General features: G+C 43.8%; 3 protein-coding genes and 1 pseudogene across 3 annotated transcripts in view; 2 read left to right on the forward strand and 2 right to left on the reverse strand.

Annotated features, from left to right (window-relative positions):
* ssbp2b (single stranded DNA binding protein 2b) overlaps nt 1-6,800 on the forward strand; it is a 52,374-nt gene extending 45,574 nt beyond the window's left edge. The window contains exons 6-17 of the mRNA XM_030104127.1: nt 241-300; nt 421-487; nt 1,630-1,700; nt 1,937-2,004; nt 2,474-2,522; nt 2,605-2,640; nt 2,722-2,776; nt 2,874-2,944; nt 3,071-3,149; nt 3,229-3,257; nt 3,353-3,451; nt 4,122-6,800. Of these exons, the coding sequence (XP_029959987.1) occupies nt 241-300; nt 421-487; nt 1,630-1,700; nt 1,937-2,004; nt 2,474-2,522; nt 2,605-2,640; nt 2,722-2,776; nt 2,874-2,944; nt 3,071-3,149; nt 3,229-3,257; nt 3,353-3,451; nt 4,122-4,151 (714 nt within the window). The 3' untranslated portion in view covers nt 4,152-6,800. The remainder of the gene's footprint in view (nt 1-240; nt 301-420; nt 488-1,629; nt 1,701-1,936; nt 2,005-2,473; nt 2,523-2,604; nt 2,641-2,721; nt 2,777-2,873; nt 2,945-3,070; nt 3,150-3,228; nt 3,258-3,352; nt 3,452-4,121) is intronic.
* Nucleotides 6,801-11,799: 4,999 nt separating this feature from the next.
* Nucleotides 11,800-13,987, forward strand: LOC115397731 (saxitoxin and tetrodotoxin-binding protein 1-like). The gene is made up of 6 exons (XM_030104176.1): nt 11,800-11,953; nt 12,824-12,989; nt 13,080-13,147; nt 13,224-13,352; nt 13,438-13,533; nt 13,629-13,987. The coding sequence occupies exons 1-6, from the start codon at nt 11,800-11,802 to the stop codon at nt 13,715-13,717; spliced, it is 702 nt and encodes a 233-aa protein (XP_029960036.1). The 3' UTR covers nt 13,718-13,987.
* A 1,967-nt stretch (nt 13,988-15,954) lies between these two features.
* On the reverse strand, nt 15,955-18,615 carry LOC115397684 (proteinase-activated receptor 1-like; annotated as a pseudogene).
* Nucleotides 18,616-19,149: 534 nt separating this feature from the next.
* On the reverse strand, nt 19,150-23,492 carry LOC115398226 (ras GTPase-activating-like protein IQGAP2). Its single transcript, XM_030104904.1, is given in 16 exon segments — nt 19,150-19,336; nt 19,338-19,394; nt 19,710-19,819; nt 19,971-20,083; nt 20,203-20,365; nt 20,462-20,593; nt 20,596-20,671; nt 20,758-20,845; nt 22,034-22,090; nt 22,092-22,173; nt 22,260-22,291; nt 22,293-22,360; nt 22,552-22,684; nt 22,999-23,150; nt 23,152-23,232; nt 23,413-23,492. Coding segments are annotated over 16 exon segments (1,479 nt in total). The 5' UTR covers nt 23,491-23,492; the 3' UTR covers nt 19,150-19,279.
* Between the last annotated feature and the right edge of the window lie 275 nt (nt 23,493-23,767).

Genomic DNA, 23,767 nt, shown 5'->3' on the forward strand with positions numbered 1-23,767 from the left:
ACATGAACGCCACCCGTCGCTCTCCACAGAGTCAGGTCTCATGAAAAAGAGGTCAGCTTCCCTGAAGGCTCATGAGCCCCAGAATCAGCAGGTGGAGCTGAGAGCAGCTGTGCCTGGTTTTTTATTTTACAAACTTATTTCGTCTAGTTTGGATATGAGAAGGAGATCATCACAGTTATTAGCTGTCTTGACCTTTTTCGTTGACTGGATATGTAAATAGTGTGTTCACTGTTCTTTCAGCCATTCATGTCGCCTCGATACCCCGGAGGACCCAGACCGCCTCTGAGATTACCCAATCAAGTAAGAGCCACACTGACACCTGCAGGTGGAAGACAAAGCCGGATGGTAGTAATGGTGATTTATCCTCCCTGCAACAGTGATGATAATACCGAATGATACTAAATCCTGTTTGCTCTGTAGGGACTTGGAGGAGTTCCAGGTAGCCAGCCAATGTTACCAAGTGGAATGGATCCCACAAGACAGCAAGGTACGCACTGCACACACTCACACACACACAGCACAGCCTTTTATTTGGATGTGTGGATCCAACATGTTGTATCAAAGCTTTTGCAGTTGAACAGACTTCACAGAAATATTACCAGATGAATATCTGTGGCCTAAAAGAGCCTGACATGTAGGATATGTTTAGTACTCTCAAAACCCCTAATGGGTCTTTTTTTTTTTGTGTCAGATCATTATTTTATTTTTTTAAATGCTCCGGTGTTTGTTTAACTTGTCCAGAGGGCGACTCACCAGGTGCTGCGTTTATTATCTCTTTGCTAGAGGGTGAATCTAGAGATTCCGCTAAATCAGCCCGAGTCCTGAGAGGAGAAGTACTGAGTGAAACAATCATGAGTCAAAATCAAATAATGATTTTTCATTAAGACTAAAGTTGTGGATCAGCTGACCACGACTTTTCAGATAAGACTCGCTGCTAGGATGGAATGAAACAGTAAACCTCACAGTATTTTGTTGTAATGGTTAATTTTTATGAAGAAAAAGATGTAAAGACTGGTATTTAGAACTTGGTTCCAGCTTTTGATTTGGTGTTTTTTCTCAGTGTCTTTTGGATTTGGGATTTCTTCACATATTTTATTTTGTTTTATTTCATTTTGTTTTATTGTTGTTACCCTAAAACATTTTCAATATCAGTGAAGTTCAGCAGCACTGATCTATATCAGACTTTTTCCACAAAACACTGAGAGTGTTGCCAGAGTCACTTCATGAGGTTTGTTGTAGAAGCAAAAGAACAAGACCTTTGTTTCAACACCTTGCTCCCGTCCCCGGATGACATGTGAATTAAAGATTCAGGGTTTCCAGTTGCATTTCAACCAACCTCACAACCTTAAAACAGCAGCTCGATAAACTGTGAATGTAACAGGATCTGTGTCGCCACACATGCGAGTTTCATTTTCTCACATGCTGTTACATCTAATTTCAAAACAATAACATGTACAGAGGCACAAAACTGAAGAAGAGCTTATTTAAGAGAAATTTTAACAAGCTGTGGTAACAAACAAGATCTGTTCACGTAATCTGCGAAGCTACAAGTGATAAAGTTTCAGAAATGCTGATGCTGCTCTCGGTGGAACTAACTGAACATTTGAAGTCGGTCTTTGTTTGTTTCAGGACATCCAAACATGGGAGGACCGATGCAAAGGATGACCCCTCCCAGAGGGATGGTGCCGCTCGGGCCTCAGGTACAGACGACCAGGACCTTTAGGAATAGTTGCAAATGGTTGCAGTGCGAGTTCAAATAAGCTCTTTATCTTTTCTTCATAAGTATTTTGCGTTCGGCTTTTCAGGCAAAATAAGATTTTGAAACATCCAGGATGTGTCAGCGGGACATCAGTTGGAACATGCCAGATGTTTCAAACAATCACTTTGTTGTTATGCTTTGGTGGAACTGAGAGTGTCTGTGGTGTTTTGTTCTCAGAACTATGGAGGAGGGATGAGGCCTCCGCTCAACGCCCTGGTTGGTCCTGGGATGCCTGGCATGAGCATGTGAGTGGCAAATGCATATTATTATACATTTTTAAAAAGAAAATGCCTGTCAGCCTCTCTTTCTTTTAAATGTAAATGAAGTCAAAGTATTTCTCCATTTCTCTGAGTCTGAATTTCGACATCCCTCACTTCTCACCACAGACGTCACACACAGCTTTTTGCTTTGTGTAATTCTTTAAGGTGTGCTCCAGGGCCTGGAGGTTCAGTCGGGATGAGATTTTTCTCTATTTATTCTTCTTCACTTGTTTTTTTTTTTTTTTTTTTCCTACTTGTTCCCATCGTTCTTTTCTCACTTTTTTTTTCTTTATTTCTGGCACCAGATGAGCTTGTTATTGCCAACTCTGTCCAAGAGAGGTAGAAACAAAGGAGTCAGCCAAAACTCGGAAACTAAAGTGTGTGTGTGTGTGTGTGTGTGTGTGTGTGTGTGTGTGTGTGTGTGTGTGTGTGTGTGTGTGTGTGTGTGTTTCAGGGGACCCGGTGGGGGAAGACCTTGGCCAAATCCTCCAAACTCCAACTCTGTAAGAGCTCAAACACAGAAACATGAAGAGAAACATTTGTTCTCTTCTCCCCCCTTCATGTTTTCCTTTCTGTGTTTTTCAGACCCCCTACTCCTCGGCATCGCCAGGAAGTTATGTGGTATGTGGATCCGATCCGACTCGCTGTTTTCTACACAAAGAGGCAGTCAAACACGAATTCATGTAAAACCTGTGCTTTCAGGGGCCTCCGGGGGGCGGCGGGCCACCAGGAACCCCGATAATGCCAAGTCCAGCAGGTAAGCTGCGTCTGTCAATATCTGTTAACATATGACAATAAATTTGTATCCTCTTATTGTTTTTAAATGTTTTTTTGTTTTTTTGTTTTTTTTTTAGATTCCACCAACTCCGGCGACAACATGTACACGATGATAAACACAGTCCCTCCCGGCGGAAGCCGACCAAACGTGAGCGATTAGCGTAGACTTCAAATGGGATTGAATGAACTGATCGTCTCGCGTTATTTAGTAACGCAGGTGTTTAATCTGAGTGTCCGTTCTGTCGCCGCCGTCTCCCACGCACGTCCTCTCCAGTTCCCGATGGGTGGAGGAAGCGACGGTCCTTTAGGAGGAATGGCTGGAATGGAGCCTCATCACATGAACGGATCTTTAGGTACAGCTGGAGCGTTTCTGTTCCCGCCTGGAGTCTGAGCCTGGGTTTGATCAAACGTTTGATATTTCTGTTCCTACAGGGTCGGGTGATATGGACAGTCTCCCCAAGGTAAGAGACTTTTATCGTCGGCTCCAGTTCTCAAGATTTTTATGAGCAGTAGTTCCGATTGAGCTGTTTTTTTATTGTTTTTTGCCTTTGAACAGAACTCTCCTGGTAACTTGAGTATGAGTAACCAACCTGGGACCCCGAGGGAGGACGGAGAGATGGGAGGAAATTTCCTTAACCCTTTTCAGAATGAAAGTGTAAGCTGTGTTATTTTTTCTGTTGGGTGGGCTGATCAGAGGGATTCGGGGGCGTCCGCTGCCAAAACTCCACGTGAAGTCTGGCTAAAATCTGTGTGAAACACAGATGAACCCTGAGCTGAAGTCCCTCTGGAAAACACCGATCCAAACGGCACAAAATATTGTGAACCTTCACCAAAGGTCACGATAAATCTCTCTGAGAAGCTTTTCGTGTGTTTTGAGTTTTTCTCACAATACAAAACCGTCATTAGCAACATGGAAAATTTGCCTGAATTTAAAAAAAACTATGCATAAAATGGTCAATTAAACACTTTTGCCTAAAGAGGGTGGCGTCTGTTAATTACAGTTTGAGACGACATCAGTCAGTTTTTTCACATGATTTGAGGAAGCGCTTTTCAAAACGTATGGTATATTAGGAAACAAGCCAAACGTGTTTTAAAGTAAAGGTTTTGGTTCCAGTGACTTCCCACTGTTTACCTGGTGGACTATCCTACCAGCACTCTGTAACAATCTGAAAATTCAATGAGTAAGAATCATATTTGCGTTGTAATTTACATTGTAAAGCTTGTAATAGGATCTCAAAAAACACAATTACAGGACATAAAATTAGATATTGTTCTTTAGTCCGGAGCCAGACTAGATGTGATTTTCTCCTTGCTTCTGTCTGCAGTATTCTCCGAACATGACGATGAGTGTGTGAAGGCTCTGGGAGCCGGTTCGGCCAGACGCTCATGAGCCCGGTGTGGATCGGTGAAAAGCGGAGAGACAGGATGTGACGTCATCTTGGCCAGGGACTCTTCTTCCACCGCCCACCCACTCGGGACAATTGCCCCAGGCGCCCTCCCCTCCACCCCCCTCCCGCCACACCACCCCCACTCTCCACATCCGTCTCTCTCTCTCTCTCTCTCTCTCTCTTCCTCTCTCTCTCTCTCTCTCTCTCTCTCTCTCTCTCTCTCTCTCTCTCTCTCTCTCGCCATTCATCGGTTCTTCCTCTGCACCGTACAAAAGGATCCCAAATTTAAGGAAGCCAGAGAAGAACTTGTTGTATATTCACATCTGGTGTGTATGGGACTGTACGCGCGCACACACACACACACACACACACACACACACACACACTCCAGTCACAGACTGATGTGATGTGGACACATCTGTCTGAGTTCAATACCCAAAAACATGCCAAGATTGTCCAAGATTTAAAAAAAAAAAAAAAAGAAAGGAAAGAACATCTCCACTTTTGAATTGATGCATTTAAATGGTTTTTACAAATCATGTCTGTCGTTGACAAACCAGCTCATTCATGAAGAGAGGAGGACTGGAAAGGCATCACAGTCACAGCGATGAGGGTTTTGTTGAGGCTTGTACAGGTGTTTATGGTATTCTGAACATTTTCGGTTGTCACAGTCTTGAAGACCTTTGACCTCCCGTGGGGATGTTGTGTGGTTTCCAGCCACAAGTACGACAAAATCAAGAGGTCTGCTTTGGCTCACCTCGTGAAATGCAGGTCGTATTCGCCTACATTTTAAAACTAGTGTGGATGGTTACAAAGGAAAAAACAGGAGGACAATTCTTAAGTTTCTAATTGGGATGAATTTCATAACAACAACCAGCATCTGGCCAGTAAGCAACATAAAAGTATGCAAAATATCTCAGATATCGGCTACCAATCAGAAAGAAGAAACCAGAAAACTCTGAGAGCGACCAGAAGGACTGATGAGTGTTAAAAGGAATCAGTGAGAACATATTTATGAAGTGGCCCTGTTTGAAGGCGAACCTTCGACTTTACTGAACCACTTTCTATTCATAATAAATTCAGCTTTTTATTGATAAGGTAAAAAATGTTTTTCGTGAAAAAAAGGTTTCCTGTAGTTTCGCTTCATATTACCGTATTTTTTGGACTATAAATTGCACCACATTATAAATTTCTATCTAAAACTGTGTGTGAAGGGGGGAAAAAAACACACACATGTAATCCTAGCCCGTACGAGGCTGCACCGTTGATCGTCCTCCAGCAGCTGCTGCTCCAGAAGTATCTCTGAATTTGCTCCTCCGGCTCTTGCAATCACACTTTTTAGGCCACAGTTAGCAATTTCTCTGCTTCACTGTTTGCCAGATACTCCAGACTTTCTTTCTGCAGCTCTGTTTCCATTTTGAACTTTTTGTGTTTTAACATTTTCAGCTTGACTCTGCGTTTTCTTTTTGGAAACAGTTTGATTCCCGTGTCAGTCAAATACGGCAATAATGGAGGGTTTTTCAGTGGTACCTAAGCAGCATTTTGTAGTCACATGGTGACATCTAGTGGTTCCAGATCATATGTATCGATATATGTTGTTGCTTTTCAATATATATCGCATGTCCAAGCGAATAACTTAAAGAAATGTTATTTGTAGTCCCTGAAATACGGTATCTGTGACTGTCCATGCTTATTGTTGTTTGATTAGATAATAAAGCAGAAATAGAAGGGGAACAGTTTTTGCAAAAGTTGACAAACAGTGTTACAGTATAAAGCAAAAATGTGGCCAGTTTTAACAGCTTGATGCTTGAATCTTCATTCACCTGTAATTTGTGTTGCTATTTGAGTGCTGATGGAATTCAAGAGACTGAGGGTCAATAAAACAATGGCTTTTTTTTTTTCTTTTCTTTTTTTTTAATGAAAAATGAACTGTAATGCATTTGGAGGGTCTCTAGCCTTCAGCTCTTATGATCTCTTTGGTTTTTTGTCCCGGAGCTACTATTGGGTCGAATGATCAATCAAGCTGATAAAGTAAACCATAAACAGATCCACAAGCTGATAAAATCACCCTGTCGTCCGGCTAAACTGTGATCTTAGTATGATGTGAAAGGTTGGTTGGTACAGAAAGCTAAAATAAGCTTGTTTTTAATCAACGCCGGACTCCTCTTCCACTGCCCAAGATGAATCCTCATCGTGTACAAAGGGTCGATACTCCTGTGAACATTCTCCTCTCCCTTACCTTACTGCAAAGTGTACAGCTCACAGATGTAGCTCCTCTGTCTTGTATGTGTATTTGATATTATTATTAATATTATTATTATTTAAAGGTAAACCTGGAGAAAACTGTTGCAAAAGGGAGGAATGGACAGATGATGCATCTTCGCCCCTGAACAGAGATGCTTTCCTTTGTTTTCGTGTTAGATCGAAGCCATAAGTGGGAGTACGAAGAGGACACATTTGTAAATCAGATCGCGTTTTCTGTTCCGTGGCAGTACGTGGGACTCCATTTGTGACGTGTTCATTTTCTCTTTTTTATTCTTGTATTATGTTTTTTGTAAATACACAGAGAAGTTTCCTGGGTTTTGAATATGCTGGTATAAAGCTTCTCTTCCCTTATCCTCGACTCGTCTGCTCTTTTCATCCACCGGGACCAGGTTTCAGTCATATTTCTAAATAGTGCAACGAGGTGTATTTTGACAGTACGATAGCTGCCTGCCGACCGTCGGAGTTCAAAAGTTCATGAGTTGTGATTTACGCTGTCACATCTATAAATTCTTTTTAGAAGAAAATGCGAGGTCCGTTCTTCCTTTTTACTGCTGAAGTGCCCTGTGGCATTTCTCCTGAAGCTGAGGATCTGTGGAAGTGACCTGTGTGAAGTGAAACGATCCAGCAGGAGAGTCTGACAGCAGCTCACCTGCACCAGGTAGTGGTTATGTGTGTGTTTCTTTGTTGACTCTGCTGCCTCCATCCTTCCTATTTCTACCAGCACAGTCTGTACATTATGCATGAGATTACATCTCCAGACTATTTGATCTTTGTGCATAGCAAAAGCCTATTTTTCTCCCTTCAAACGCTCGGTACACAGAGAAAGAGGGAGACTGGAATTAGGCTCAGTAGGAATAATTCATCCTGCAGTGCGAGCAAGTTTGAAAACCACCACAACAGAAACAACCAATATGCTTTGTGGAAGAGTCTTAGATTACTTTTTTCTGTCTTTTACACATATACAAAGTTACCCTTAACGTTTATCATCCTGACCTCCAGCACAAGTAATGCTGTCAAAGTGTTAAATGGACATCAGGGGGTGAAGTGCCTGGCCTGCCAGCCTTAGAATATTGTCTTTGTCTCCATTAATGAGCAAGTACCCTGTTACACAACCATGTTTGGCCAAATCCACCCCTGTGAAAAGCTCCCCCTCCCCTCCCCTCCCATCTCCTCCTCTGTTATATGTAACACGTACCAGCGGCCACAATAGCCTCTCTGCAGGAAGGAGTGCCGCTGCTTTGTGCTGGTGTCTTCTTCAGTCGTGTCGCTTGGAGTCATGTCTCCCCGGGTTTTTTCAGCTGTGCTGCTGGCTCTCTTCTCCCTGACCGCCGCATCTGACCCCGAGTGTGAAGCGCTGACCAGAACTCTGGAAGATCGAACCAAGGTATATTACTCTGAATTCCAGCTGGTGTGATGCAGATTTAACTACACTACAGAGCAGCATGAAAGATATTATTTGACCTGTTGATATTATTGTGCATGCACAAACTCCTACCTCTGATCAATAAGCGCCTCTTTTGTTTGCATAGAAAAAGTTTGATTATGGAAACTGATTTCATGGTTATAACTGCCTTAATAAAATGTATTTTTGACCTGCAAAAAACTGTGGAAGAAATTCAAATACAAAAAAAAAAAAATCACAAGAATGTTTTTATCTAGTCCCAGTGGATACAAGAACATTTGTCAACAATGTGATCCCAGAAAATGTTTATGATGCTCAAAATGTGTGTCCAGATCCTCGGGAAATGGTTTCTGTACGCTGGAACATCCGAGTGCGAAGACTCCTTGACCAAGCTGAAAACCATCAAAAGCTCCTGGCTGGAGTTGGTGCCCATTCCTGAGTCTGACGACGTGACCCTTTACTACGGAGACAAGATGTGAGTTAAAAAAAGACCAGCCAACACATTAATGAACCAATATTTACATACATATTGTGATTTATTTCACTTTACCAGGGATGGAAAATGTTACCTCGGAAGTGCAAACAGCACCTACGATGGACAAGTTACCAGGGCTACATGTGAGTGAGTCGGACCGCTCCCATCTGCTGGTGAAGCTTTGAACTGATCACAGCATGATGATACTCTGCTTTACTTCTACACAGTTTACTACAACTCGTCCAGTCACGTTCACTACGGGAAGCACTTGGCGTTGTGTCCGGACTGCATCCTCTGGGTGGACTCGCCTCAGGGTGAAAGCCAGGGCTGCAGAAACACCTTCCTCTACAGTGAGTTCCGACACTTCTGGGATTCATTTAGAGTTTAATGAGCACAAAAAGGTTTGCAGTTCATTGAATGACTCTGTCTTCTCTTCGCCTTCCAGCTAAAACCGGAGACCTGGCCGAGGCCGATCAAGTCGTTTTCAAGAAACAGCTGGCATGCCTCAACTTCAAACTGGATTTATTCTATGGAGACAGCAGTGGTGAGATACTCTCTGCACATTCATAGATATTGCTGATATATCGGTGTCTTCATGGATTTTACCTCCTTTTCAGAATTGTGTCCGTATCAGAAGGTGGATACCATCGTTCCCTCGGTGTGAAGAACAACGAACAGCAGAGAAAACACAGCTGGGACCTGAAGTTCATGCATAGACACATTTCTGTTCAGCTGTAGAGAAACTCCCAGACCTGTTTGTGTGTAGTAAAAATGTCTCAACAAACATGAAGAGAGTAGTTTTCCTGATCTTGCAGCCATTTTTGTTTCAACTGTATCTGCTGTTATTTTGTAGAAATAAAAGGTCCTCAGCACGTTGTGTCCTTTTTTGTTGTAATAAAAAAAAAGTGAATTGATGGATTTCATCTTTCTTGTTTCTAATAGATTGAACATGTGAGATTTAAAAAAAAAAAAAAAAGAAAGAAAAAAAAGACTGCTTCCATGTTCAGGTTTTAGATCGATCCAACACAGCTGTGCTGCCTGACTTCTGGTGTTTATAGCTGACACTGTAACTTACAGAAATGTACATAAAACAGTGGAGAGGAAACACACAGAGCTGTTCCCTTCCTGCTCTGCCTCAACTGGAGCGGGATGGAGAGCAGCAGTGGAGAAAAAGTTGATGAAATGCAGCATTACACAACTTCTGCAAGTCACATAGTTTCTATATCATGAAACTAAACCACAGCTGAAAGATTGCCCAGAAAGAAAGAAAATGTTATGTAATGTTCAGATTCTGCCTTAAGACGTGTTTCTTTACATGCATAAGCCACTTTTCTCCTCATTGATGTGATCTTTATTTGCTTTAACTGAGCACTACATGACTGATCACTGAGAACCTATTGCAGATAAAGATATGACTTTTATGTTTGTAGATACACAACCGCGATCAGAGAACATGAACTGGTTTTATCTGCACAATGAATAACAACTGTCATCGTCAACAAAACTGTGGCTCACCGAGGTATGAAGCAAAAGGTCACTGCAGAGCATTCTGGGAAATTAAAGTGGTGTTTAAGCTGCAATGGGAGATTCAGACAAAAGAGGGGTTCTGTGTCTCTTTCCTCCACTTTTTCCATCTTTTGTGTGTGTGTGTGTGTGTGTGTGTGTGTGTGTGTGTGTGTGTGTGTGTGTGTGGGAGAGATAGAGAGAGAGAGAGAGAGAAAGAGACTGTGCCAGAAAGTGTCCACAGATTGAAAGATGCAGGGGTCCTGCTATTCATACTCTGCCAGATGGCTATTATGTAACAAGATAAATAGGACGAATGCCCCTGCAGACTGGATGGGAAGAGTGAACCGCTTTCAAACCCGAGGAGTGAGAGGGGTGTGTGTGTGTGTGTGAGAGAGAGAGTGTTTTTCCTAAATCCGATTGCACACTAACCTGAGGTGTAAAGAGTGCAAAACATTTGTCCTCATGCACAGCTACCATTAATTTGCAGTTTTTTATTTGTTCTCAATCACAAGTGAAACAATTGTTCAAAAACAAATACATATATTACATCTATACTTCAAAGTGGTGCGTTCTTAGAAGCTACTTAAATTAAAAGTTACTTTCTAAACATGTTTATTTGCTTTGTAAATAGCAGGTATTCAATTCAACTTACCTGTATAAAGGATCTACTTTCAAAACCACAGTTCAACGACAAAGAATAGAGTGAAATAGAATTAATAATTCAGCTGTAGTGGAGCCAGAGTGGGGGCGAGGGGGCGGTGGCCCCAGGGCCCACAAGGTCATAGGGCCCCGTTTCATGTGATGTGTTCACATTTAATCGGAAATAAATTATTATAATAAAATTAGCTGTGTGTGCGAGAAGGTATATGCATATGATTGTGGGCTCCAATTTGCCAATTCTTACATTACTACTGTCCATGAATGCATCACAGCTGTAAGCCAGCTGATTGGCGAGTTTTCTCTTTTGCACTTGATCTGAACTCTTTGGAGGGAAGTTAAACAGTATGCTAAACACTATGCTAGCTGCTAGCAGTACTACCCAAAACCTAACATCGGAGCCACTGGTGAGTCAGTGAAACCTTGAAAAATATTATCTTTATCAGAATGCCGTGGTCTGAAACACCTGCCTGTTTGAATGTGCCTTGTGTTGCTCTCAAATATAAGAGACCACAGACTTTTTTTTTTTTTTCAAATATGCCTGAATTCCAAAAGATATAGATAGCTGTGTCTATATCTATCTGAATAGACTGTGTAATTTTAGACCAGCTGTGTTCATTTTATATTAAGCTGTATCAAAGATGGGACAGATGTAGCCAGTGAGTTTTCATCTGATATTTCAGCACCATGGACAGCGGACGTTTGGAGATTGACAGCTGTCAGGCGGCCTTTGTGTGTATGTGTGTGTGCGTGCATATGTGTATTTGTTCTTCAGAACAAGTTTGTGAACAGGTTTGTGACTTTATTCTGCTTTCTGAAGCATATCGGTTTGCTTGGCTCAATAAAAGTGGGCATTAGTGTGTTGTTTGATGGTAGGATGAGGTATTGTTTGAATGGTAAAATGACTATCATAAGGGCCCGTCGAGAATGCTCCGCCCCCTCTGTACTGAGACCCACGCTCCGCCTCTGTAAGTCAGCATCTCATATTACTTGTTATCTCTAAAGTTATTCTTCTTTCAGAAGGATTGAGGACAGCTAAGAAACTTTGTTCAAGATCTCCCTTGGCAGAAGTAGATGAATAAATGAATAAAGTATACATACATTACATTATATATTATATGAATACATGAAATGCATACATGAAAACAGTCAAGTCACAGCCATGTTTAGGACTGTGTGTGTGTGTGTGTGTGTGTGTGTGTGTGTGTGTGTGTGTGTGTGTGTGTGTGTGTGTGTGTGTGAGAGTGTGGCCCAGCCCCCTGCTCCCAGAGCTGGTGTGGCTGGCTGTGAGCGAGCTGCAGTCTGGAGCCATGGCCCAGCTGGTCGTCTCTCTGCTGGCCCTCGCCTCCCTCTGCGCCGCCGCTGAGCCGGACTGTAAAGAGCTTGTCAAGCCTCTGGTCCTGGACAGCCACAGTCCTGTGAGTACCAGCCGGGGGGGTTTAGGGGCGAACTCTGTGGCCTCTGGTTTGACCTGTGTGATTTAACGTCTGTGAGCCTAGAAAAAAAAAAATTACAAGATGAATACAGAGAAGAAATAAAAAGGTTATTTATCACCTTTCAGATAGAGGGGGGGGGGGGGGGGGGTTGTCTTTGGTTTGTCAAGTATTTTCAGCTTGCAAACCACTTGAAAGCCTCTTTATAGTAAAAACTTCAAGAATTGAAAACAAGATTATACTTTACAATCTCAATATTGAACTTTTACAAGTTTTCAAATGTTTATTTTTGTAATAATAACATAACTGCTGGTGTATTTCTAATCAATATCGTCATTACCATGGGAAGAATGCAAAATATTGTTATCATTTTTGTTATTTTGCTATGCTTTTATTATTACTCTCCACTTCCTTTTGTAACAATGCAAATTTCCCCATTGTGGGACATTACCTTATCTTATCTACAGAAAAAAATTATTAAAATTGGCAAATATATAAAAACAAATTGTGAAATATGAATAAAAATCAATATGACAGCATTAGATAATGCCAAATAATGCTGAAATACCAAAGTTTGTCTTAGTTTTGTAACTATTTCTTAATGAAGCATTTTAGGTCAGTATCATATAAATGCATGCAGAGATTTCTGTTGTCATTTATATTCTTTTTCAAAGCTTTAACTGTAAAAATATTATCATGTATGTGTAATTAGTAATATTTACCCAGTTTTGTCTATCTATGATAGGATTTGTGTTTTTAGGTATATTTTGATTTGCCCTGGAAAGAACTTTCAGCTGCTTTTCAGTTTCAACAATTAAAATGCATGATTATTATCATCACCATCATTACTATTGATTATTTTCTTATTAGACTTCCTCACCTCCCTAAAGGCACACTCCAGTCACGCTTGTGTTTGTCCCTCAGATTTATGGGAAATGGCTTCTGCACGTGGGAACGTGGGACCAGCCGGACCTGAAGCGCGACCTGGTGTCGGCCAACAGCTCCTGGGTGGACCTGTCGGCGTCCTCGGACAGCGGGATGATCATCATGTACTGGGCTGACCGCCTGTAAGGCCTCAGACCGAAGGGTGCGTTTCACTCAGGAGTGTGTTCCAGAGAGGACTGACGCAGGTGTGTGTTCATCTCTTCCCATCACAGACACGGAGAGAAATGCCTTCAGGGCATCGCCAACGTCACCGTCTTAGGGATGACCACTCACACCACTTGTACGTACGCAGACGCTCGCATTTCCCCTCCGTCTTTGTTGAACGCGTGAAGCTGACTTCGATCAATGTTTCGCAGTCATCATCGATGGCCACACTTCCTATCACGACGGGAAATTCTATGAGACCTGCAGCGACTGCCTCCTGCTGGAAGACACCATCCTGCTCCCTGACGGGAAGTCCAAGGGGAGATACCTTTTCCTTTATAGTGAGTTGTTTTACTCAGCAACTGAGCAGCACTTTAAAAAGCATCTTTGAGTTCTGGTTTCACTGCTATTTCCCTTTCTCTAAAGCACGGACCGGCGGTCTGGAGCCGTCTGAGTTGGAGACGTTCAAGAAGCAGGCAGAATGTCTTAAATTCCTCCCAGAGTATCATTTTGGAAACACAGGTCAGCTTTTTTTTTTTTTCTGATCTAAATCTTCACATTTTAAAAATTGAGTGCTCACGTTTGGAGCTGAACGTCTGTGTTTCCTGATCTTTCAGAGCTGTGTCCCGACATAAGAGAAACCCCGTCGCCTGCTGCAGAGAATACAGAGAGCGAACAAACCGAGGCTGAGCAGAAAGCAAAGTAAAACTCAGAAATGTCCTCAAGCAGCCGCACACCTGACACAAACCAGCCTAACAGATACTAAACAGCAGTACTGCATGTGACTGATATAATACTTCACTGTGGAATAGCCTTTTAACGATGCATCCTGTTGACTTTATGTTTAGCAATGGATTGTTTTATTTTAGCCCAAAAAATTCCTTCTAAATGTCCAGTCCAAGCTGATTTAGGAGTATTTGTATGCAACCGTTTTTCAGCGATCGTGTGTGATGAATAAATGTAGTTTTTGCCTCCTTTTGTTCGGGGTCCGGTCACTTATTTCTCCACTTATTCAGGAAAAGTGTTCAGCTTTCAGAAACAAACGTTTTTGTTGGGAAGTTCCCAGACTTTTCAGACACCGCTTGCATACATCAAGATTATACGCTTGATCAAAACCTTTGGAGCTCCTCTGAACTCACCACAGCTTCCTGAAACGTGGACAAAGACTGTTGCTGGGCTGCGAAATAAGTGGCCAGCTTTTAACTGGGGGTCCACCGGGAAACGGCCTTCATTCTATCCATGAAAAGCTGGTTTCAGGTCCTTTTTTTAAAAGATTTCAACAGTTGGAGACAGGCGGTGGCACGTTGCCTGAGTCGATTCAGAGGACTGTTGAGTTCGGCCTTTCAGAGCTCAGCTAAAAGAAAATCTGCATGTCACCTCGGCCGAGGCGTCCGAGTGTGCAGGAGCCCTCCTCCTCCTCCTCCGGCCCCATAGCAGCACTTGCACAACACTTTTTTTCTCCCGGGACGGTAAAATGAATCAGCGTTAAACGTCCTCAGCGACATCGTCAGTCCCACCATGGATCTGCCGGCTCTCCTCGTTTCTTGACCCTCGCTTCTCTCGGCGCCGCATCGGCCCCCGACTGCCACGACCTGGTCAAACCCTTCATGCCCGACGATCCCAAGCAGGCGAGTTGCGTCAGAAGATGCTTTTTACCCGACATATTCACGCCAGCGTTGAATCAGCTCACGTCTTTTCTCAGGTGTTTGGAAAATGGGTGTATGTGTTGGGCGCCGGCGACCCGAAGCAGTACCACGACGCCCTGGGGTCCCTGAAGAGCTCCTGGATAGATCTGTGCCCCACGTCCGACAACCTCACCCTGACGCTGCGATGGGGAGATTACTGCTTGTGAGTTTCACGATTAGGATTTCACTGCTTCAAGCACTCGTGGAAATGAACTCTGCCTCCATTTTCCCAGTGAGCGCTGCATCTCCGGGGAGGTAAACGCAACGATCTCAGGACTCGCCACCACGTTTCGCAGTAAGTCAGCAGAGGTCTGTCTTTAAATTTGAGCTGTAGTGACCCCCAAAACCAGCAGATGTCTGCATAAAGACCGCTTCCCTCCATGTCTGAAGAGAACCTGTCGGACCACAAAGGACATATCCTGCAGACGTGTCCTGACTGCCTGCTGTGGACGGACACTTTTCGGAACGGGGACGTCACCGGTCGATACATCCTGCTGTTCAGTAAGTGGCGTTCAGATCTAACACCATCTAAACACACACACTCATTTTTTTTTTTTTAATTCTCTCCCTCCTTTCAGCCAGGACTGGAAAAATAGATGCTAAAGAGGTTGAGATGTTCAAAAAGCAGGCAGTGTGTCTGAAGTTCTCCGAGGACTTCCACAGCTACGATGGCAAAACCGGTCAGTGGCACGAAATGGATTTACTGTTATTCTCCAGCATTCTGAAGGAGAAGTTTGTTTGCTTTAATTGAAACAGTGAAACTTCCTTATAGATTGACTCCATGGAAACTGAAATATTTCAAGTGTTTCAAATGTATTTAACTATATATATATATATATATATATATATATATATATATATATATATATATATATATATATATATATATATATGTATATGTATATATGAGGACATCTGAAGCTTATTTGTTGTCAGTGTCCAAACATTAAACTTGTTGATGCTGTGGTTGTAGAACTTCACTGGACACAAAAACTCACAGAAATTACCACAAGGTGGAGATGTTGCATTGCACTACTACAGATAGCAGTTTGAGGACTATAGAAATTTTTATCGTTTCATTAATTTTGTCACTGCAATGCATCCACTTCATTAACAATGCAAACTTTTCTCTTTGTCTCATCTTTTTTTTTTCCCCAGAGTTGTGTCTTGATGACAAAGAGACTTCAGAGTGAGCAGTGGGGAAAAAGAAATAACAAGGGACACCCAAAAATAAAAAGGACAACTGTACTGTTGCGGTTTGATTTGACTGTATTTTCTGTATTTCACACACATAGAATTATGGCTGTATAAATGCCAGACTACAAATGATTCAACCCCCTTTGAATATTTCCTGAGGAGATCTGTAACAAGTCATGACAAACTGTATGTTATGAAAATCAAATGCTTGGAATGATAATGAGAATAAAACTGTATTGTTGATACGAGCTTTCATCTGCATGATCTGCTGAACTATGAAAAGAAATCTGAATGGCTGAAAATGTTGAGCCATGCTGAAGGTAGATGACTGTCATGAAGATAGATGTGGTGACTTCTACACCGAAACAGGTCTTGATATTTAAGTCTCAATTACAGTTCGGCTACAAATGTGAGTTTGAGAAGTCTCTTAGTCCACCAGCCTGCTGTACTGGTCTCCTGTTCCCGTCTCCACAGCCTCCATCTTGCATGTCCTGCTGCTTTCCCTCCAGCTGCCGGTTGCGCCCGGCGCCTCCAGGCCCCTCTCCGCCCATAAGGCCCGGCCGCGCCCCCAGAGCGCCGCCATCTGCTCGCGGCACTGCGAGGAGCCGAAGTAGTAGAGCAGCGGATCCAGGCAGCAGCTCAGGCTGCTCAGGCACATGGAGAGCAGGTAGGCCTGGTAGGAGCTGTCGGCCGCCCGGCGGCCCAGCTGGACGTAGTGAACCATGAGGATGATGTTGGTGGGGGTGAAGCAGACCACGAACATGGCCAGCACCGTCACCGTCATCACCACGGCCCGGGCCCTCCTGGACCGGTCCTCCATGTCGGCCGTCGCCAGGGCCTGAAGGACGCGCAGGTAGCAGGCGGCGGTGAAGACGAGCGGGATGAAGAAGAAGACGGACGAGTAGATGGGGAAGAAGTAGAGATAGTAGGAGTGCAGCTTTCCCACGGGCTGCACGTCGTGGCAGCTGGTGATGTGGAGGTCTGATAAATAAACCGTCTGTCCCGAGGTCAGCAGGGGGATCACGCCTCCCAGCGACAGCAGCCACATGGCGGCGCACACCGCTGAGGCCGTCAGGGGGCTGCGCCACATTGGGGAGTTGACCGGGTGAACCACGGACAGGAAGCGGTCCACGCTGATGCACATGATGAGCAGCACGGAGCAGTACATGTTGCAGTGGAACGCCGCGGTCACCGCCCTGCACATGAAGGAGCCGTAGGTCCAGTTGTTGCCGTGGTAAGGTAGGCGATCTTGAAAGGGAGCAGGAGGCCGAACAGCAGATCCGCACAGGCCAGGTTCAGCATGTAGACCGTCGCCGAGCTCTTGGGCCGGATGTGACGGGCGAATACCACCGCGGCGACGAGGTTGAGGGGCACGCTGACGATGAAGACCAGGGTGTAAACGGTCGGGACGAAAACGGTCGCCAGGCGACCCCGCAGGAAGGCCTTGGTCTCCTCGGAGACGACGTGGTGCTTGTGGTGGTGCGGGTGGCGATGGGGGCCGTGGTGAACGGGTCTCTCAGCGGGCTCCGGCGGCGAGCCGGATCCCCCGTCGTCCCCCAACATGTCCAGCGCAGACAGGTCGAGGTAATCCACAGGCTCTTCAGACACCATCACAAAGCGGGCAGAGAAGGTCCGAGAGACCGGCCCGGAGCCTGGAGCCAAACAGAAGCAAATAGATTCACATTTAAAGAGACGCTTCATCATTCAATTACAACACTGACCTTTTTAAACTGTTCACTGCGGCTCATCTGACACATAATACAAGCATGAAGACGACTGATCAGCTCCACATCACTGCAGCACAATAAACTGTTTCTGCATTATGTGAACCAGACGAAATCTACAGAAGATCTGTGTTCAGCTAAAACTGTCTTAACTCAACCTTTAAAGACTGCAGCAGTGTTGAGACGAACTGATCCTGCTTTAAAGGCGAAGGGTGATCTCATCCTGTACCGACTCATTTCCTACCAATTCACTCAACATTCAATTCATTCAACAGTGTTGGATGTGTGTGCCGCCAGCAGCCAGTCTCAGCTGATAAAAGGTGCTGCTGTTGGTAAAGGCGACGTCGTTCTGGAGAAAAGATGGGAACTTTATGTGCAAAGTGAAAAAGACTAACATTTGTTGGTGGCACTGATCAGGATATTAATAATTAACCTTTACACACAAAATAAAAACAGGAGAAATACATTTTTCATTCATGGGGTTTGCAATGAAGTTCTTGAATTTTAAAATGCAACAAATACTTTTTGCTTTACCTCACAAACCGTAAACGGATGTTGACAGGCTACAGTTTAAGAGAAGTGAAGTTTATTCAGCATTTATAAATTCACTCACAGGCTTCAGTTGATTTAGTTTCCCCCCTGCTGTTTAAAAAGCACTTTACTGTTGAAGTCAAGAATTAAAACAAAAGAAAAATGGCTTGGCTTTCATTTAGAAATAAATAGTGACAACAGGAACTTTTCTTCTCCCAACATTCACAGTGTGCAAACTGCAGTCACACATGTCAAAACCCCAAAATGTGTTTTTTTTTCTATGTAGATATGAAGAAAGCTACTCACCATTCTGAGAAGCCAGTGCTGAGTTTTGGGGAGAAAACAATACAAACAAGCTTATTAGCACGTGCAGCATGGCTTCACTGTCCATCCGCCAATTACAGAATCCAAACGTCACCAATTTGCCTGAGGAGTTGCCGTCTGAGTGTTTCGCTGAGAGCATCAAACAGGTCATCCCAGATCAGGGAGGAGACTCCGCCCCCACATATCTCCACCCCTAAGTGACCCTGTAAAGTGACCCTGGTGCTCAGACCAAAAATGTTTTTTTTTTTTTTTTTCCTGTGGAAGTGCAAGATTGGCAGACCAGCTGAGAAAATGACAGAAACGTGCAAAAGAGTGGAGGGAAGAAGAAAAAAAAAATAAGAATGCTCTTGTACATGAGTATTTATTACGCACGTTCAAGCATCAGACTTAGTGGTAACAGCTACATGTTAAAATGCATCAGGTGTAGCTTTTAAAAGGTTTCAATGTTTTATTCATTAAAACACGTCTGTTTGAAATGCTTCATTTAAAAAGGCACTGGTAAAACTACAGTATTTCAGAACGTTGTGCAGCTTTGTCTCAAATTTAACATCAACCGTTTCTCAACGTGTAAGGCGACGGTGACGATGTGTTTCCTTCACTTTCACATACAAAACATGAATATCGTACAATTTAATTCTCAAAAATACATTACATTTACAATCACCACATGGAAAAAAAAAACACATTTCATTTGGGGTGATCGTCAAATCATAGGCAGATGAAACTACACTTGATGTTTGTTTTTTTTTCTTTACTGAATTCATTTTGGTTCTGTCAGAAGGCACGACGGCTTTCCTCCGCTCCGGTTCACTTCCCGTAAAACTTCTTGTTCAGGAGGAAAATGAGGAGGTTGACGTTCACTTTGGGCTTTGTCGAACATCTTCATGACGGCCACGCCTTCATACTGCAGCTGCAGGAGGTCCTGGACGCAAGACGCACGAGAGAAACCGTCAGAAAACCACAACATTAACCATCAAGCATCACTTTCTGCTGGTAATATGTAGAATCTCTAACTAGCTGCAGCCTCACAGGAAGATACGAGCTTCAGAGATGGGTTTATCTTGGAACTAACACTGGTGGACTCAGCACTTTTTCAATCCAAACACCTCATATCATCAAAACATGCTGCTGTGGTCTACCAGGGAAAAATCTTTCGAAACCTTCTAATGAAGAACAAACTGAAAATACCGTTCTTCCCGTGAAACTGTAATTTATGTATCAGGAAATAAATGTTAACCTGGAAATGAAGCTGAACCTTCTCCATTTCGACCCCCATAAACTTGGCTTTCACCTCGAAATCTCCGACTTCCTCACTGGGCGAAATGTCAAACATGACATTTTTAAAACCTGTGAGAAAAAACAGAGGGAACGTGAGAAAAGCGGAAAAACGCTGACTGTAGCTGAACTTTCACAATTTACCAAACGCAGCTTCTGTGTTGCGTGCCGCAGACAAAATGAAAACGCGTCCCTGTTTGAGAAAGCACTGAGGACGTGGAACTCACTGGTTTGGTCTGAAGACCTTCTATCTCCAGGATGACTCCCTTCTCGTGCAGCCTCGCAGCGGTGTACTTGAGAGACTGAGGTTTCCCCTTCTTGCTGCCTTCTCCCCTCCTTTGCTGTCCAGTTTTATCGACCGGCGTGAATTCCTGGAAACAAACAACCACAAAACATTAGCACCATCTTTCAAAGGGTTTATTTTTAAAAGCCATGTTGTGGAAGTGTGGACTGACTTCCGGTTGAGGTTGTCCAGGCAGGTCTTGATGTAGGTGTCGTAGTAGTTCATCTGGTCCTGGAAGAAGTCGTTTTGGAGTTGAGCGCCGTCAGAGGTCTGCTGCAGCTTCACCAGCTCGGCCTTCCTCCTCTGTCTGTAGCGTCTCTGGTAGCGGATGTCCTGCGGTTCACAAGTTTCGGTTGGAATCTGGAGTTCGACGCGTTCGGCGAGTGACGTGCCGAACCCCGGACGTGAAAGAAAAGCGGTTTTCGTGAACCTTTGATATTCGTTGATGAGGTTCCTGGTATCTGCTGCTGGCGCCACCAGGCCGGCCTGCTCCAGGCTGCGGAGGTTCCGCAGGATCTTCCTCTTCTTCTGCTCCAGGGGCAGCTGGCTGTCCTCCAGCACCGCCGCGCTGCTCTCAGACCCTCCGGGGTCTGAGCGTCCTGAACCGCTCTGCGCTCGGCGATCGTTGTGTGCTCCAGCTCCTTCACGAATAATACGAGACAGATGAACATTTCAACAAATACATTTCCTTTATCTTCAGAAATATTCTGAAAAGGTTATATTTTACCTGTTGATTAGTAGCCGGTGTTTCCAGAATTTCAGTCAAAGTTTCTCCATGTTGAATCCGAATCACGTCCACAATCAGCTTTTTCGTCCTGTTAAAGCAGAAAATGATGATTTCATAAATATGTGGCACCATAAATACAGTTTTAACAAAAAACATTTACAATTGTAATAAAACTAATGCCGTAGCAATAGGGTAAAAAAAAAAGTATTCTCAGAAAATTATCAGTGAAATCTAGAACTCTCTTAAACTTTATGATCATAAAATGATCAACAATATGAAAAACTGTATGGCAAAGACTTGTTTGTCAAAGCAATCATTCCTTGTCCAGAACATTAAACTGCTTTGAAAAGGTGTTTAACTGCAACAGCAGTGTTTGTTTTGTTCAGTCACCTCATAAAATAACTCACAGCAACTCAATTTAATGAGCAGAGGTCTGAATATCCGTGGCTTTGAAACAACAGCACCGTCATCTGAATTCCAAGTTAACATAAAAAAAACCAGGGACCAGAAAACTGCATCCTGACACGATACGTGAATTAATTTACAAAGCAAAAAAAGCGAAGACAGTCCCTGAACTCTTTCAAAAGAAGCGACTGCTGCAAGAACAGAAGTCATATCATGCTGCTTATTACCCACAGGGAGTTACATAAACACCAAAAGCCATGGAAATCCTTTGTTTCTGACAGGCTATCGGCCTTTTCTCACACACACACACACACACACACACACACACACTCACACCTCTTTTCACACACATTGGTACTTTGTATAAGATCTGGCAAACACCTTAGCTGTTGTTATTTCAGGGTTCTAATGCTGCCGTTTCGTGGCTCCTGAGCTAAACTTTTCTGAAACCTCTGCTAGCCAGTCATTCATTCAGTCTCTATCATTCTGTTGTTCCTTAATATGCTGCCAATCGAACATTATAAACGTCACTTGACAGCAAAACGCTGTACCAAAGCGAGCGCGTATTCATTCACATTCGTACGCAGTAACCGTCACACTGCGGAGAAGCTTATCCAGGCGGATACATGCTGCTTTGCAAGATAAGCCCGATTCTCAAAAGCTCTTCCTTTGGGGACAGGATATGATAGAAGAGCAGGAAAGACAGCAAAGATACGCAACTGAGTGATGACAAGAGTGACCTCCACAAACTGTGGCAGCAGGAGTTCAGCGCAATGCGACGAGCAGCAGTTACAGCAAAGTGGAACTGAACGACAAACGTTTTTCCATCACCTGAAACATCTGAGTGAATAAAGTTTTGCACAGAACCTACTTGGTAATGAGAGTTTTGAGGTCCTTGTCGTCTCCGTCCAGCAGCTCGAACTTGCTGGAGAGTGAGTGAGATCTCCGTCTTCCCCAGCTGGCTCAGAGCGCTCTCTCTGTTTGGGTCGCTGGGATCTGCGGCTCCTTCCCCTGAAAACCAGCAGCACAGAGTCCGACGTGAGGAATCAACCACTGCAGACGTGAAACAGGGTCAACAGAGGTTCGTTTGAGCGTACCGAGCAGCGCCTCCACGTCGGGGACGTCCCCGGTCCTGCAGCAGCTCGTGCAGCAGGTCGTTCTTGTCTGGAGAGATGGCCTCCAGATGCTCCAGCAGCAGCTGGACAGAGAGAGAAACCTCATGTCCTCTGAAGCCGCTCACTGAGAAACTGATGAGTTAACGCAAACATGCATCGACTACTGTTGAATTTAAAGACTGTGGATCACGTGTTTCTTTAAAAGCGTAAATATAATGGAACAAATGCATTTGCCTTTAAAATAAATTCCATCTGCAGCTGGGAGGCGGTTTACCGAGTGAGTGTTGATGATCTCCTCTATTGAGATGTAGATGATGGGTTTGCTCAGGGTCACCATGTCGGAGTACTCATCCACGTTAAACTTCTCCTCGGGTTCAGGAACGTCACAGGCCGACTGGAAAAACAACCTGGAAGAAATGCAGACGTCTGTATGTGAACTTCAAACACTCTTCAAAACAATCAAGAGTCACAGAAAGTGATGCTTTGGCAAAGAATGGTTCTATTTTGTGCAATTAATATTTTCTATGAAGTGAGCAGTTTGCACAAACTTGTGTCCTTAAATGTACTAAGCAGATTTTCAGTAATAAGTCACTATCTTCGGCAAAGTGAGGTAGATTTTGGTTGACATGAAAGCTTTAGGCCACCAGGCGATTTAAAACCTTAAGTATTAACATTACTTGCCAGGAAAATCTTAGCTGATGAACATTTTCACATCCGTTACCTGAACTTCTCGTATGTCTGAGAGATGTAGTTGTTGAGCGGCGTCATGTGTGCGTTCTCGCCCTCGAACAGCTTGTTGGCGGCCGCGTGCTGCAGCATCTTGGCCACCGAGCCCAGGTTACGCCGCTGGTCCTGGTGAAGCTGCCCTCCGGCGACATGTCGATGATATGTCAAAGCCGTCGGGGGCCACGATGGCGGGGTTCATGTAGCGGTAATACAGCAGGTTCCCCACAATCTGGCAGTGAAAAAAGAAAGACATAAAGAAGTTTTTTTTAATACTGGAACTTCTAATCTGAGTTTCTAACAATAAAGATGGCAGAAAGAACTCCCTCTGGAGTGTAAACCGCAGTATGAATGGAAAACACACATATGGACACGTATGAATAAATGAATGGAAACATTTGAGGACCTCTACCTTCATCAGCTCATCCTCTGAGGCGTCTGGAAACTTTTCATGGAGGCTGTTCTTCAGAACTTTTGATATGTATCTCATGCCATAACTACATGCAGAACAAAAACAATGGATGGGAAATGAACACAAAACAACGTGCAGTCACATGCTGTGTGGCAAAAACAAAAGTAATGAACAATGACTCTTTTCCTCCAATGACTACATGGTTAATCTAGTAATAGAACAGAGAATGGCGCCATCTGGTGGTAGGCCCAGACGTTTATCAAACTGGTGTTGAGTATTTTTTGTGCTTCATGAACACATGATTTGCACGGATCCTGCCACACAAAGCACAGGCTGAGCGGAGGAAAGCTGGAAC

The sequence above is a fragment of the Salarias fasciatus genome, chromosome 12 (assembly GCF_902148845.1).
Source record: "Salarias fasciatus chromosome 12, fSalaFa1.1, whole genome shotgun sequence".
In the NCBI taxonomy this organism is placed as follows: domain Eukaryota; kingdom Metazoa; phylum Chordata; class Actinopteri; order Blenniiformes; family Blenniidae; genus Salarias; species Salarias fasciatus.

Excerpts from the sequence above, each read along its gene's own strand:
- LOC115397731 (XM_030104176.1), top strand. The coding sequence starts at position 11,800 with ATGGCCCAGCTGGTCGTCTCTCTGCTGGCCCTCGCCTCCCTCTGCGCC. Across the intron at positions 12,990-13,079 it reads ATGTACTGGGCTGACCGCCT|ACACGGAGAGAAATGCCTTC; the intron begins GTAAGGCCTCAG and ends TTCCCATCACAG. Across the intron at positions 13,534-13,628 it reads GTATCATTTTGGAAACACAG|AGCTGTGTCCCGACATAAGA; the intron begins GTCAGCTTTTTT and ends CTGATCTTTCAG.